This window comes from Ovis canadensis, chromosome 1 (assembly GCF_042477335.2).
Source record: "Ovis canadensis isolate MfBH-ARS-UI-01 breed Bighorn chromosome 1, ARS-UI_OviCan_v2, whole genome shotgun sequence".
Lineage (NCBI taxonomy): Eukaryota > Metazoa > Chordata > Mammalia > Artiodactyla > Bovidae > Ovis > Ovis canadensis.
In genome coordinates, this window is record NC_091245.1 from 123,542,314 (window position 1) to 123,555,412 (window position 13,099).

The window sequence follows — 13,099 nt, forward strand, 5'->3', positions numbered from 1 at the left end:
AAGGACAGAGATTAAGATAAAGGGTTAGAAATATGTATCACAGGTGATTAATTATCACTAAAAAATATGCAGGAATACATTCACTGTCATTTTTTAAACCAAATAATTTCAAGTGGAGAATATTACAATAAAGGCTCAATTCTTTCAGTTAAAAAAATTTAAAAGGCAGTGGACAGAACATCGTATGACTGACCAAACAAACTTTTTATATTGTCAACCTTTCTCACAAATATGTCTATACACACACAAAGTAACTAGGGGAAAGAAAACAAAACCTCCAACTCTTTTTGAATAATGTGATGAAAGACAAATAAGAGCACTCTACTTGCAGGATACAAAGGGTTCTCTCAGACAAGTTTTGATGAACAGAGTAGATGCCTGACACAGAGACAAATGCGTGTGCGTGTGCATGCACTCAGTCACTTAGTTGTGTCCAACCATTCGCCACCCCATGGACTACTACAGCCCACCGGGCTCCTCAGTCCATGGAATTTTCCAGGCAAGAATACTGGAGTGGGTTGCCATTTCCTACTCCAGACCTCTAAGTTTTCTTCAGCATGGAATTCTCTGCTCAGAGAGTTAAATGACACCAAAAAGCCACTGAGTGCAACCCAAACTTCATCTTGTCGGGTAATTTATGGGAAGAGAGTTGAAGGCATCCAGCCTGGATGAAGTTCAAACGAAAGGGACAAAGTAGAGGAGAGGTAAAGGCTTTCAAAGATTCTTTGAATCCACCACATCCAAGAACCTGACACCAAAGGAACTGAGAAAACAAAGTGTTAACTGTCGTCATTTAGGGAGAAAGCCTGAAGTCTCTGGCTCTCCAATCGCACCTTCATGCTGGGTGACCTTCACAGCACATGGCAGCTGAGCTGTGCTGGGTGTCTTGGCCACGCCCGTGGCCACTGTCCTAAGGGCCCCATCCGACTCCCTGGTGCGCCCCACCCAGGGTGCCTCCCTGTCCTGATTTCTCATCCCCACAGTGCACGGTGGTTGGAGATGGACTGGGGAACTGGGCTGGGCGGCTAGGGGTGCACAGCGAGGGTCTTCCTACTGGACCGCCAAGAGCCTCACAGGCCACAGGCAGAGTCCCGCAGATTCAAAAAATGGAACCAAATCTCTGGCTTCCCAGAACAGCCCTAAACTTGCACACTCTAAGTGAAAAGAGGGTATTGAGGCTAGTAGCTCCTTAACCAGCACATACTGCTTCTCCTGGATAAGAATAAATGGCTGCCTCTTAGACATGACAAAGAAGTGACTATAAAAAGGGCCTATGGGGACTTCCCTGGTGGTCCAGCGGGTGGGGCTCCACGCTCCCAATGCAGGGGGCTCCGAGGTTCAGCCCCTGGCTGGGAAACAAGATCCCACATGCCTGCCACACCTAAGAAGTTCACATGCCACGGGCGGCGGGGAGGGGCTCTCTTGGGCCCTGGCTAAGGCCCAGTGCAGCCAAAATAAGTAGATAAATAAGTATTTTGTAAAGGGCATACGAAGTGGCCCACCCAATTTCTTCCACATGATGTAACAGCCATGTTTGTCATCCATCCATCCACTGAGCACAACTGGTGCCTGAGACAGTCAAGAAACCTCCTGCAATGCAGGAGACCGAGGTTCAATCCCTGGGTCGGGAAGATTCCCTGGAGAAGGGCATGGCTACCCACTCCAGCAATTCTTGCCTGGACAATCCCATGGACACAGGAGCCTGGCGCTCCATGGGGTCGAAACGAGTCGGACACAGCTGAGCGACTTTCACTTACTTTTCAACACAAGGGCGGAGCCCTCACTGTTTGAGATCTAGAGACCACACGTCTCCTTTCTGTTGGTCGTCGCCCAGGCTACCATCCTGCTCATCCCACCTGTCCCAGCTAACTCCGGCCCCAGTGCTCTCCTGCCTCATAAAAAATTGAAGTCATTTCTCCTCAGATCACCCTCTAAGGCTGAAGGCTCCAAAAAAGCAGGTTTTCTGTTCATCAACACTGGCCTCAAACAGTGTTACATGGTGTGTACTCCTTACTCAACTTTAAATAGGCTTCTTGTTGTTGATCAGTCACTAAGTCATGTCCAACTCTACGACCCCATGAACTGCAGCACGCCAGGCTTCCCTGTCACGCCAGGCTTCCCTGTCCTTCACCATATCCTGGAGTTTGCTCAAACTCATGTCCATTGAGTCCGTGATGTCATCCGACCATCTCATACTCTGCAGCCCTCCTCTCCTTTTGCTTTCTATCTTTCCCGGCATCAGGGTCTTTTGAGTTGGCTCTTTACTTGGGTCCAAAATACCACTTGGTAGTTAGAAAGACTGAAAAGCAGCTTTTCTGTTGCCCTACATCAAGATTCAGCTTTCACACAGATGACCAACTACAGAAGGACAGAGAAAGAGTTGAAATAGAGCCCATAAAACTAGTAAAAATGGAGAATTTTTGTTTTTTTTCCTGGCTTTCAACTTTTTATTTCGTATTAGGGAATAGTCAATTAACATGTTGTGGTAGTTTCAGGTGAACAGCAAAGGGACTCAGCCATACATGTATGTGTATCCCCCAAAACCCCTTCAAAAAATGGAGAATATTTTTAATCTCATGATCATGCAGGCATATTTAAGATCAGACTTCCCTTGAAGACTGAGGAAGTATGTGCCCACATGGTCTGCATTTCTTCACAGAGCTACACTTTCAGAAGCTTCAAAATTATCTTTTCAAACAATCTTTGGTATTTGTGTATTTCCAGCCTCTCTCTCATCTGACATAAGCCACAGGCAGGCCTCCGCAATTCCCTGGTCCTCTGCAAACAGGATTTGTCATCCATCTCTACATTGTGGTCAATTCTTTCAACAGATGGAATCCAAAACAGAACATCTGGCTAGGAGGCACAATCTTAGAAACAGTACTTCACAACAGATAATTATCTGTCATGAATTCATTTCAGGAGATGGCAAGAGCAAAGGGATATATCTTTACATTTTCAGGTGGAGCAGTGTGGGTGTGAAATGATGCTGCTATCTATACATTTTAAACTTTGTTTGAACAGGAATTCTAACAATGTAGGCAAGAGTTTGATCCTGAAAGGATGTGTGCTTGATAAAATGTAACCTACTAATTAAAAAGGAAGGGAGAAAGGCAAGATCTGAAATACCTAATCCTTCAGGACTTAAGAAGTTAGAAAATAAAAAGCAAAACAGAGCATTTAAACATTTCAGGAAATGAAGTTTCTAAGAGTGCTGTCACAGCCGATGCTTTGTTTTCCCAAGTATCCATTACAAGAAATTACTAAAGCAAAAAGGATAAATTACTCCAGTACAAATAGTCAAAACAGACAGGGGTCTAACTTCCTTAATATAAAAATCAGGAAGAACAAGACCAAAAGGCAATTTGAAAAATGAGCAAAGGACATAAACAACAAAGGATAGATAACAGAAAAATAGATACTAATGGTTTTTAAATGTGTAAAATTAAACTCAGTCTCATGTATACTAAGAGAAATGTGCGTTAAATGACAATGGATCTCATTTTTCACTTCTCAGATTCAAAATGTTAGGGAACACACTGAGCAGACAAAGATGGGGAAGCAGACACAGCATTCACGGAGGGTCAGGGGAACACTGTTTGGCATAACCTCTTTGGAGAGCAAATTTAATAAGTTATCAGAATCTTAAATACGCACATCCTTCCTCTTAGCAATATCATTCCCAAGAGTTTAGGTTCCATATATGATTTTCACTACAGCACTGCTTATCACATGAGAAAGGGGAAACTACCTAAATATCCAACAGTGGCAAACTGATAGTAGAATACACCCACTATGAGAAAAATGCAAAATGTTAACAAGAATGTGAGGGAGCTACAGGCACCAATGGGGAATGATTTACAAGACACGATGTTAAGTAAAGACAGCAAAATGCAACCAAATGTATTTCCAGTGTACTACCTTTCATAGCATCTGGTCCCATCACTTCATGGCAAATAGATAGGGAAACAGTGACTGACTTTATATTTTGGGGCTCCAAAATCACTGCAGATGCTGACTGCAGCCATAAAATTAAAAGACATCTGCTCCTTGGAAGAAAAGTTATAAGCAACCTAGACAGCATATTAAAAAGCAGAGACATTACTTTGCCAACAAAGATCAGTCTAGTCAAGGCTACGGTTTTTCCAGTGGTCATGTATGGATGTGAGAGCTGGACTATAAAGAAAGCTGAGTGCTGAAGAACTGATGCTGTTGAACTGTGGTGTTGGGGAAGATTCTTGAGAGTCCCTTGGACTGCAAGGAGATCCAACCAGTCCATCCTAAAGGAAATCAGTCCTGAATATTCATTGGAAGGACTGATGCTGAAGCTGAAACTCCAATCGTTTGGCCACCTGATGTGAAGAACTGATTCATTTGAAAAGACCCTGATACTTGGAAAGATTGAGGACAGGAGGAGAAGGGGACGGCAGAGGATGAGATGGTTGGATGGCATCACTGACTCAATGGACATGAGTTTGAGTAAACTCTGGGAGTTGGTGATGGACAGGGAGGCCTGGTGTGCTGCGGTCCGTGGGGGTCACAATGAGTTGGACATGACTGAGTGACTGAACTGAACTTTTTGTGGAAAAAAAAAAAGGTGTGGTATTTTAAAATATTTTAAAAACATCTTTGGCCTTCTCTCTAAAAAGTGGAGTTGAGGTACTTGCTGGTGGTCCAGCAGTTAAGACTCTGTGCTTCCAGGGAAGGGGGTGTGGGTCTGACCCCCTGGTTGGAGAACTAAGATCCCACATGTGATGTGAGCAAAAAAATATCTTCTAAAAAATAAGTGAATAAATAACAAAAGGTAAAGTTGAATTCCACTCTCCTTGAAGGCTAGACTTAGACTACAGTATAAGACGGAAATTACAGCGTGTGATTTCTCAGTTGCTGTGCTCAGTCAGTCAGTCATGTCCAGCTCTTTATCTGTCCATGGGATTTTCCCAGGCAAGAATACCAGAGTGGGTTGTCATTCCCATCTCCAGGGGATCTTCCTGACCCAAGGACTGAACTCGCATCTGTTTCATCTCCTGCACTGGGTTCTGACACAATGTCATGAAAGGCTTCCTGTCTTGGATCCATGCTCTGGGGAGAGCCAAAATGTGACAAGGACACTAAAGCAGCACTGTGGAGAGTCCAGGTGATGGACACGTGAACCTCTTCACAACTGACAGGAGTCAACCAACCCCACGGAAGTGGATCCTCCAGCCGCAATCCGTCCTTCAGATGAGACCAGGGCCTTGGCCAACATCCTGGCTACAACCTCATGAAGGAGAACTACCCAGCTTAAGCCACTCTCAAGCTTCTGACACACAGAAACCTTGAATAGTAAACGTTTGTTGTTTTACGGTGTTAAGTCTTAGAGTCATATGTCACACAGCACTCAGTAACCAATGCAGCGAAGATATTCACATATATGCTTGAATATTTGCAGAATATCTCTAGAGAGAAAATGGAGAGACTGGGCCTCAGGGGTGGAAGAAAACATTTTTGATCATACTGTACCTTTTTATATTTATGTTTTTATTTTCCTAATGTATTATCTTTTCTTTAAAAAGACACATTTAACAAAAGAACCTCATAGATTCCATGAATGGCTGAATTGTGCATAAACATCTTTAACCTCCCTATTTTAACTCTTAAAAAATTTAATTTGTTCCACTTGTGAAATAAAACTGAAGTAAATAGTAAAATACAAGTTGAAATATTTTAGAAAATATCTCCCCCCAACTCTGCCCAGATACAGAGCCCACTGTATAAATCAGCACTCTGTCAGAAAAAGAGCAGAGAAAATTAATGATGAAAAAAGAGAAGCTTAGGAGATTTAAATAACCACCTCCCTGATTCTCAGAGAAAACTTTTCTTGGCTGAATATCACAGGAGCTCAGAGAATGGTTAGGGCAAAGCCAGCCTATTTTAGAAAATCTTGAAGAATCTGTGCTAGGGATTATCCAAGGGTCCCACTCTCTGTGTCTCCTCAAATACAGTTAAGTGCATAACTCTTTAGAGACCACTCGACATGCAGGTCCTCTGTACCTGCTTGTATAGCCCCCACTCAACAGGATCCCACTTTCCCTTCCTCCCCAGGTGACTATTATGTGCCAGACTATAGTGCCTTCATGGAAAAGACTGACTCTGGCCCTTGAGCAAGGGACCCTGGACTGAGCAGTGGGGAACAGAGCTCGAATCCAGCAAGGCACCTTGAACCAATCATCCATCCATCTGACTTATTTACTTTCCATTACCAAGAAGAAAGCTGAGCACCAAAGAACTGATGCTTTTGAACTGTGGTGTTGGAGAAGACTCTTGAGAGTCCCTTGGACTGTAAGGAGATCCAACCAGTCCATCCTAAAGGACAGCCCTGAATATTCATTGGAAAGACTGATGCTAAAGCTAAAACTCCAATACTTCGGTCACCTGATGCGAAGAACTGACTCATTTGAAAAGACCCTGATGCTGGGAAAGATTGAAGGAGGGAAGAGAAGGGGATAACAGAGGATGAGATGGTTGGACGGCATCACCAACTCAATAGACATGAGTTTGAGTAAACTCCAGGAGTTGGTGATGGACAGGGAAGCCTGGAGTACTGTGGTCTATGGGGTCACAAAGAGCCAGACGCGACTGAACTGAAGTGAACCAAGAACAGATGGAGGGCCTCCCACAATCCCTCTGCTGTGCCAGGTGGTGAGGACACCCCATGAATCTCACTCAAGGGCATGTGCTGTGTTGTGTGTGCACATGTGTGTAAGAGGTTAGCAAAGCACCTCTGTTCCCACCCCAACTAACCTTGTATGATTTCAAAAATGTAATGTGAAAGCGGACAACAGAGGACAAGATGGTTGATGGCATCCATTGATGACTCAATGGACATGAGTTTGAGCAAATTCTGGGAGATAGTGAAGGACAGGGAAGTCTGGCGTGCTGCAGTATACAGGTTGCAAAGAATCGGACACAACTGAGCAACTGAACAATCACAAAATGTGTAAGCAAGTGGCATAGACACTCAGAAAACAATGATGAAAAAAATGTCATTTGGGGGGAAAAATTAAGGTTACAGAACTGCATTTTTGCTCATTTCCCTTTTGAACACAAAATTCATATTTGGTTATGGAAATAACATCTCCCTTTTAAGCTCTTCAGACACCAAACCAAAGAGGTCTCAGCCTGCTTGCTCCTGGACGCACAGAGAGTCCACCAGATGTTGGTCCCAACAGACTCCGTCGCCACTCCCAAGCCCCATTCAATGTGACAATGTTAGGACAACTCAGTTAATTTACCTATCTATTTAGGGAGGCAGCATCTCTCGGAGACAATGCTTATTCAAAGGCCATGACTTGACTTCTACTTTGTTGTACTCAGTTTCACCTCCCTGGAGAGTCTAAATATAATGGCAAATACAAGTTTTCGAGCTCAGCAGTAGCTGCGTATTAGTGGTTAAATGTATGGTGTCCAAAACATAGTTTAAGAAATTATTAGATTCTGGTCCAGGACTAGTCACTTGTCACATACATTATGCTTTTTTTAATTAAGTCATGTGAAATTTGCTAGGAAATCCATTTTTTAGACTATTCCACCCCTGCTGCCTGTGTGCTCAGTCATGTCCAACTCTTTGCGATCCCATGGACTGTAGCCTGCCAAGCTCCTCTGTCCATGGGCTTCTCCAGGCAAGAATACTGGAGTTTCCTTCTCCAGGGGATCTTCCCAACCAGGGATTGAACCCATATCTCCTGCATTGGCAGGCAGATCTTTCAGCAATGCACCACCTGGGAAGACCTATCCCACCCCTGGACCCTGCCTGAAAGTATTAGAAGCACCAAACCTGTAAGCAAGACTTCCTTAGCTACTAAATCCTTGTGTCTAAGGTCCTTACTTTACTCCATGGTGTTAGTATCTTGTTTGTCATTTGTTCTCACTGTGTTGGTGTGTTATTATGTTGTCATCCTTTGCTTTGTAACGAAGAGAAGAATTTTTGTTTCTAAAGACATTGCAGGGTTACCCTATAATTTGATAAATAATTATCACTTCTTTGAGAAAACAAAACTAAAAATTACATGATCAGCAATTCATTTACCATACAATAATTCAAGGAGGCTTTCCAGTGGACTGCTTTATACATTCATGGCTCTTTTACAACCAAGAATACATTCTTGCATGTGCACAGAATAAAATAAAATGACAAAGTAATAGAATGACAATTCTCACCAAGATAGATAATATGAACTACCAGGTGGCTAAATTTAGAAGCACATCTTATTATTACATTTTACTGTGTCATATGTCATTACTTTCTGATAATCAATACATTTATTTGTCACCTATACATTTTAAAAATAGGAATAAATATAAAAAATTTCCCAAATAGAATGAGAACTAATTAACTTAAAACTTTGTTTAAAAAAAAGAAGAAGAAAAAAAACTGTGTTTACTAGGCTGTCATGAAGGCTAGGTAGTTAGAGGAACATTGCAGTATTATCCTTAAAGAACAGCTCTGTGAAATTTACACTCCAGTCATGGCATCAAAAACACACCAAGATACACTGGCCCCTGACATGTTTAAAAAACCTAGACAGTCAGATGTCCACTATGGAATACAGTGTCCAGATAAAGTGCAGCCCAAATAAGGAGCTTAGGAATGGTTAAATTTGGCAAAGAAATCCTATTCTGAACTAATTTAAGGATTCTACATCAAGTATCACAAAGTCAAGAGATAAAATAGGCTAAAGGGCTTTTGCTTGAGTTTTGCTTTGCTTCTGTTTTTCAAGACAATGATTAGAAGCATGAGAAGAAAGTGAGATGCCTTAACAATCCTATGGGACACATCCTAAGTGACCCTTAGAAGTTGCATCAGGCAGCAGTTGCTTCAAAACCAGTTTCACTGTTCGGAGGTCCATTTGTTACTTTAACAAAAGGAAAAGGACTGAGTACCCTGCCAATCATCGGAGTCAAACATTATGGCTAAGCCACTCAGGACATGCCCCCTTGCCTCTGCCCACACACACTACTCTAAGCAGAATCTGAGAAAACAACTTGTTTTTACTTTTCATAATATTCTTCTCCCCCAGAGAATGGAAGTAATTGGGTATATAGAGGTATTTTCCCTAAAATAAAATAAAATGGCAAGGATGGAATGGAAAAGGGACTATCCCCATGCAAAAATCAATGAAAGTTGATCAGAACTAGCAGATGTAACAAGAATTCACACTTATACCAGGCTTCTTTCAAGTCAGGTACTGTTCTAAGTAGAATCTTATCTTGAATCCCAACAACCTCATAGAGTAAGTACTATGGTTGTTCTGTTTTATCCATAAGCAACGAAGGCACAAAAAGGCTAAGTAACTTGCCCAAGGTCACACAGCAAGAAAGAACAAAGCCAGGATTTGGCCCCAGCTCACTGGCTCTAAAGTCTGTGCTACTGATCATTACAATATACCACCTCCTATAGGCAGCCACCGGTTCACATACATCATCCATTTCCAGACCTGTGCTCCACACTGGAGACAGCATACAGAGGGTGGTGTGAGTGGAGTTTTGACAGGGGGTACCCAAGCCAAATCAGGGTTGGGAAAGCCTCCCTGGAGGAGACGATGGCCACGCGGAACCTTGGACACAAGCAGATAGCCAGGCAAGGGAGGACGAGAGGGATGAAGGGGAAGAAACTTGATTTGGGTAGAGCACATGGAAAATTTCAAGGCAGAAAAGAATGTGGTTCTCCCAAGGACCAGTAAGTAGTTTAACTTGGCGGCACAGTGGTATCAAAAGGGGGGGGGGGGTGGTGAGGGGGCACCCAGGCAATGCCAAGGAGACAGGAATCACATCCCAGAGAGCCTCGTGATCTGGCTAAGGAGTGGGGATTTATCTGCCATAAACAACTGAAGAATTTTATACTAGGAAACAAAAAGATCAGGTCTTTTCCTCCTTAGTTCACTGGCTATGACGAAAGACTAGATTGGAGAAAACCAAGGATGGAAGCTGAGTCCAGTTAGGAAACTGTTTCCAAGCTGTAATGAGAGACTGGTATCCTATAGCCCAGAGACCAGAGCCAGGGGAAATTTCTTAAACCAAGGGGCGGAGCTAGAACAGGCACAGCAGCACCGTGTTCAGGTTCCCCCTCCCCTAACTCCCCTGAAGTCTTCGTGCTCCAGGGACCTCCTTGGGGTTTGTACCCTCAGATTAGGTCCCAATACATGGTCTGAAAAGTCTCAGCATCTTTAAAATTGCCCTGAACAACACAGTGAAGAAAAGCAAGCCCGTTCTTCTCAAACTCTTGCCACTCAAAGGATTCTTGAAATTCTGATCTTAATCATGTTGGGAACTTTTTTTTCCTTATTTCCTTTTTTTTCTTTTCCAGTTATTAAAATTTGCTTACATTTCTGTCAAAGAGGTTGGGTCATAACTGGCCTCTATAAGCCTGGAAATATTTTGCAAGGATTATGACTTAACATACAATGCACATTCTTGACCTTATTATCTGCTGCTTTCCCAGTCTGGCCAAAGGTCTTTGGGAAGAGCTTTTTCAACAAAAAACCTGCTCCTGGACCTTGGTCCTTATTTGTGATGCCTCATAGGAATCCCTATTTAAACTCAAAACTACCTCACTTGTATCTCTACAGAATCTTTGTCCTCTTTGACTCTTTGAAGTAAGGCTGAAAATATGACAAAGAAGCAGACGATGGTTATCAGCATATGGCATGATTCTTTAAAAAAAAGCTAAAATGTTCCATAAATGTTACCATATTTAAATAAACTTCCATTTTCCTCCCAAACATACTTTATTGATTCTCCCAAAATGAAAGAGGTTTTGGGAGTTAAAAATTTGGGCCAGCTCTGGGCCTCTGAGCTTTGAGTCCTAGTATACAGTTTCACTTTACAACCAACCTGTTGGCATTTTTTCACTTTAAGTATTAGCGTTTCCTTTGGCAGAAACTGTTCGGAACATCAATAGGGCTTGTCAGGGTTTTGCTTTTGTTCTGTAGGTTCTTTGAGAATCTCCAGACTAGAAGGGCCAGTTAGGATTTTCAGGACAAAGGCCAGTGGGATGCTGGACTTACCTCCCACCACCCTCATCCCAACCTCTTTGTTTCCAAACCCTTAATTCTTCCCCGTCACATTCCTTTGGATTTCCCCAACTCGGTGGAAAAAAAAAAAAAATTCCGCCTGCCAAAGCAGGAGACGTGGGTTCGATGCCTGGGTGGGGAAGATCCCCTGGAGAAGAATAGCAACCCATTCCAGGAGTCTTCCCTGGGACATTCCATGGACAGAGGACCCTGGAGGGCTAGAGTCCATGGGGTCGCAAAGAGTCGGACACGACTGAGCGACTTAACAACCACGCTCCTTTAACTCTTCTCGTTGAAACGTAGCCTGTCCTGCCTGGCTCTCGCGGACAGAGGGCTCGGTGACCATCGGGCGCAGAGAGCATGACCCCTGCGCGTCCCTCTGGGATCAGATCTGAAAAGACACCACTGAGGGTGCTGGGAGGGGGCGTCCCAGGAGTTGCGGGAAGCCAGGTTTACCTTCACGAAGAGAGTGATGTCGTGGTCCTGCCCCGGGGACCCCTCCTCGGACGCCTCGCCGCCCTCCTGGCCGCCGTTCTCGGGCACTGTCCCGCCGCCGCGTTCAGCGCTGCGCTCGTCCGCCAGGTGGTTGCTCAGGTCAGCCTGGGGCTCCCCGACCTCCGCCGGCCGGATCGCCTCTCCAGCCGCGGTGCCCTCCTCCTCGCCCCCGGCCGTGGCCTCCTCGCTTGGCCCCTGGAGACCCCGCTCCGGCCTCTCCTCTTCGGCCTCCTCCGCCTGCCCCGGGGGCCCACCCTGGTCCGCGTCCTCACCGGCCTCTGCCCTCGCGTCCCCTGGGGCCGCTTCCCCCGACTCCCCTCCCTCCGGGTCGCCCGTCTCCTCCGCTGAGCCCCGAGGCCCCCGCGCAAGCTCGCTGGGGGTGGACCCCAGGCTCTCCGCCGCTGGGGCCTCAATCGCCTCTGCCTCGGACTGGGGTCTGTGGCCCCCTCCGTCCCGGGGCTCACCCTCCGCGCCCTGCGCTCCTGCCGTCGGCATCCCGACATCCGTGCTGGCCCCTGCTGGCCCCCCGACATCTGTGCTATCCGCCACCGAATCCTCGGCTCCCACGCTCTCTCCCGCCGGCCCCTCGGCGTCCACGCGGGCCCCCACCGACCCCTCGGCGTCCACGCTGTTCCCCTCCGACTCCGGGGCGTCCACGCGGGCCCCCACCGACCCCTCGGCGTCCACGCTGTTCCCCACCGACTCCGGGCCGTCCACGCGGGCCCCCACCGATCCCTCGGCGTCCACGCTGTTCCCCTCCGACTCCGGGGCGTCCACGCGGGCCCCCATCGACCCCTCAGCTACCACGCTTTCCCCCACCGACTCCGGGGCGTCCACGAGCGCCCCAGACGCCCCAGGCGCGCTGGCGGCCGGCTCCCTCGGCCCGCTCCCCGCTTCTTCCTTGGCGTTCAGGGCAGCGGGGTCCCCGCGCCCCCCCTGAGCCTCCCCCGGCTCCTCGCCCTGCACACCTGGCCCGGGGCTCGCCTCCTCCTCCGGCTCCGCGCCGCTCGTCGGCCCCTCTCCCCCGCGGGCGTCCTCCCCTGCCTCGGCCTGGCCCTGCGCCCCGCTCCCGCCCCGCGTCTCGGCTCCCGGGCCCCCGCCGGAGCCCGGTTCCAGCCCGCCCGTTCGCCCTCCGGCCGGCCCCGGGCCTTCTCCCTCGGGCCCCGCGGCCGTCGCGGCTGCGCCCGCCCCGTCGCCCCCCGGCGCCTCCGCGGGGCCCTCTCTAGCCTCCTCTCGCTGAGCCTTCGGGCCCGCGGCCTCCGGCTCGCCCCGCCTCTCTGCCTGAAGCGCCGAGCCCCCGGACGGGCTCCGAGGACGCGGGGGGCCCCCCTCCAGCTCCGCGACCTCGGCCATGGCTGTAGATCCCTGTCTTGGACCCGAGACCCTTCCTGGACTCTGCTGAGGAGCCGGCTGGCGCTAGGCGAAGGGCACGGCGCGGGGGACCGTGGCAGCCCCTCGGAGAGGACCCCCCTGCTCCGGGCTCTGGCGGCGCCTGAGCGGTGCGCTGGGCGCGCGGGGCGAAATCCTCTAGCCACAAGACGCCGCGCCCCTTC

At 47.4% G+C, this 13,099-nt stretch overlaps 1 protein-coding gene across 1 annotated transcript in view; it reads right to left on the minus strand.

Annotated features, from left to right (window-relative positions):
• The window catches only part of CLIC6 (chloride intracellular channel 6), a 60,647-nt gene extending 48,113 nt beyond the window's left edge, over positions 1 to 12,534 (minus strand). Inside the window, exon 1 of the mRNA XM_069548867.1 lies at positions 11,508 to 12,534. Within this exon, the coding sequence (XP_069404968.1) occupies positions 11,508 to 12,335 (828 nt within the window). The 5' untranslated portion in view covers positions 12,336 to 12,534. The remainder of the gene's footprint in view (positions 1 to 11,507) is intronic.
• Positions 12,535 to 13,099: the final 565 nt, after the last annotated feature.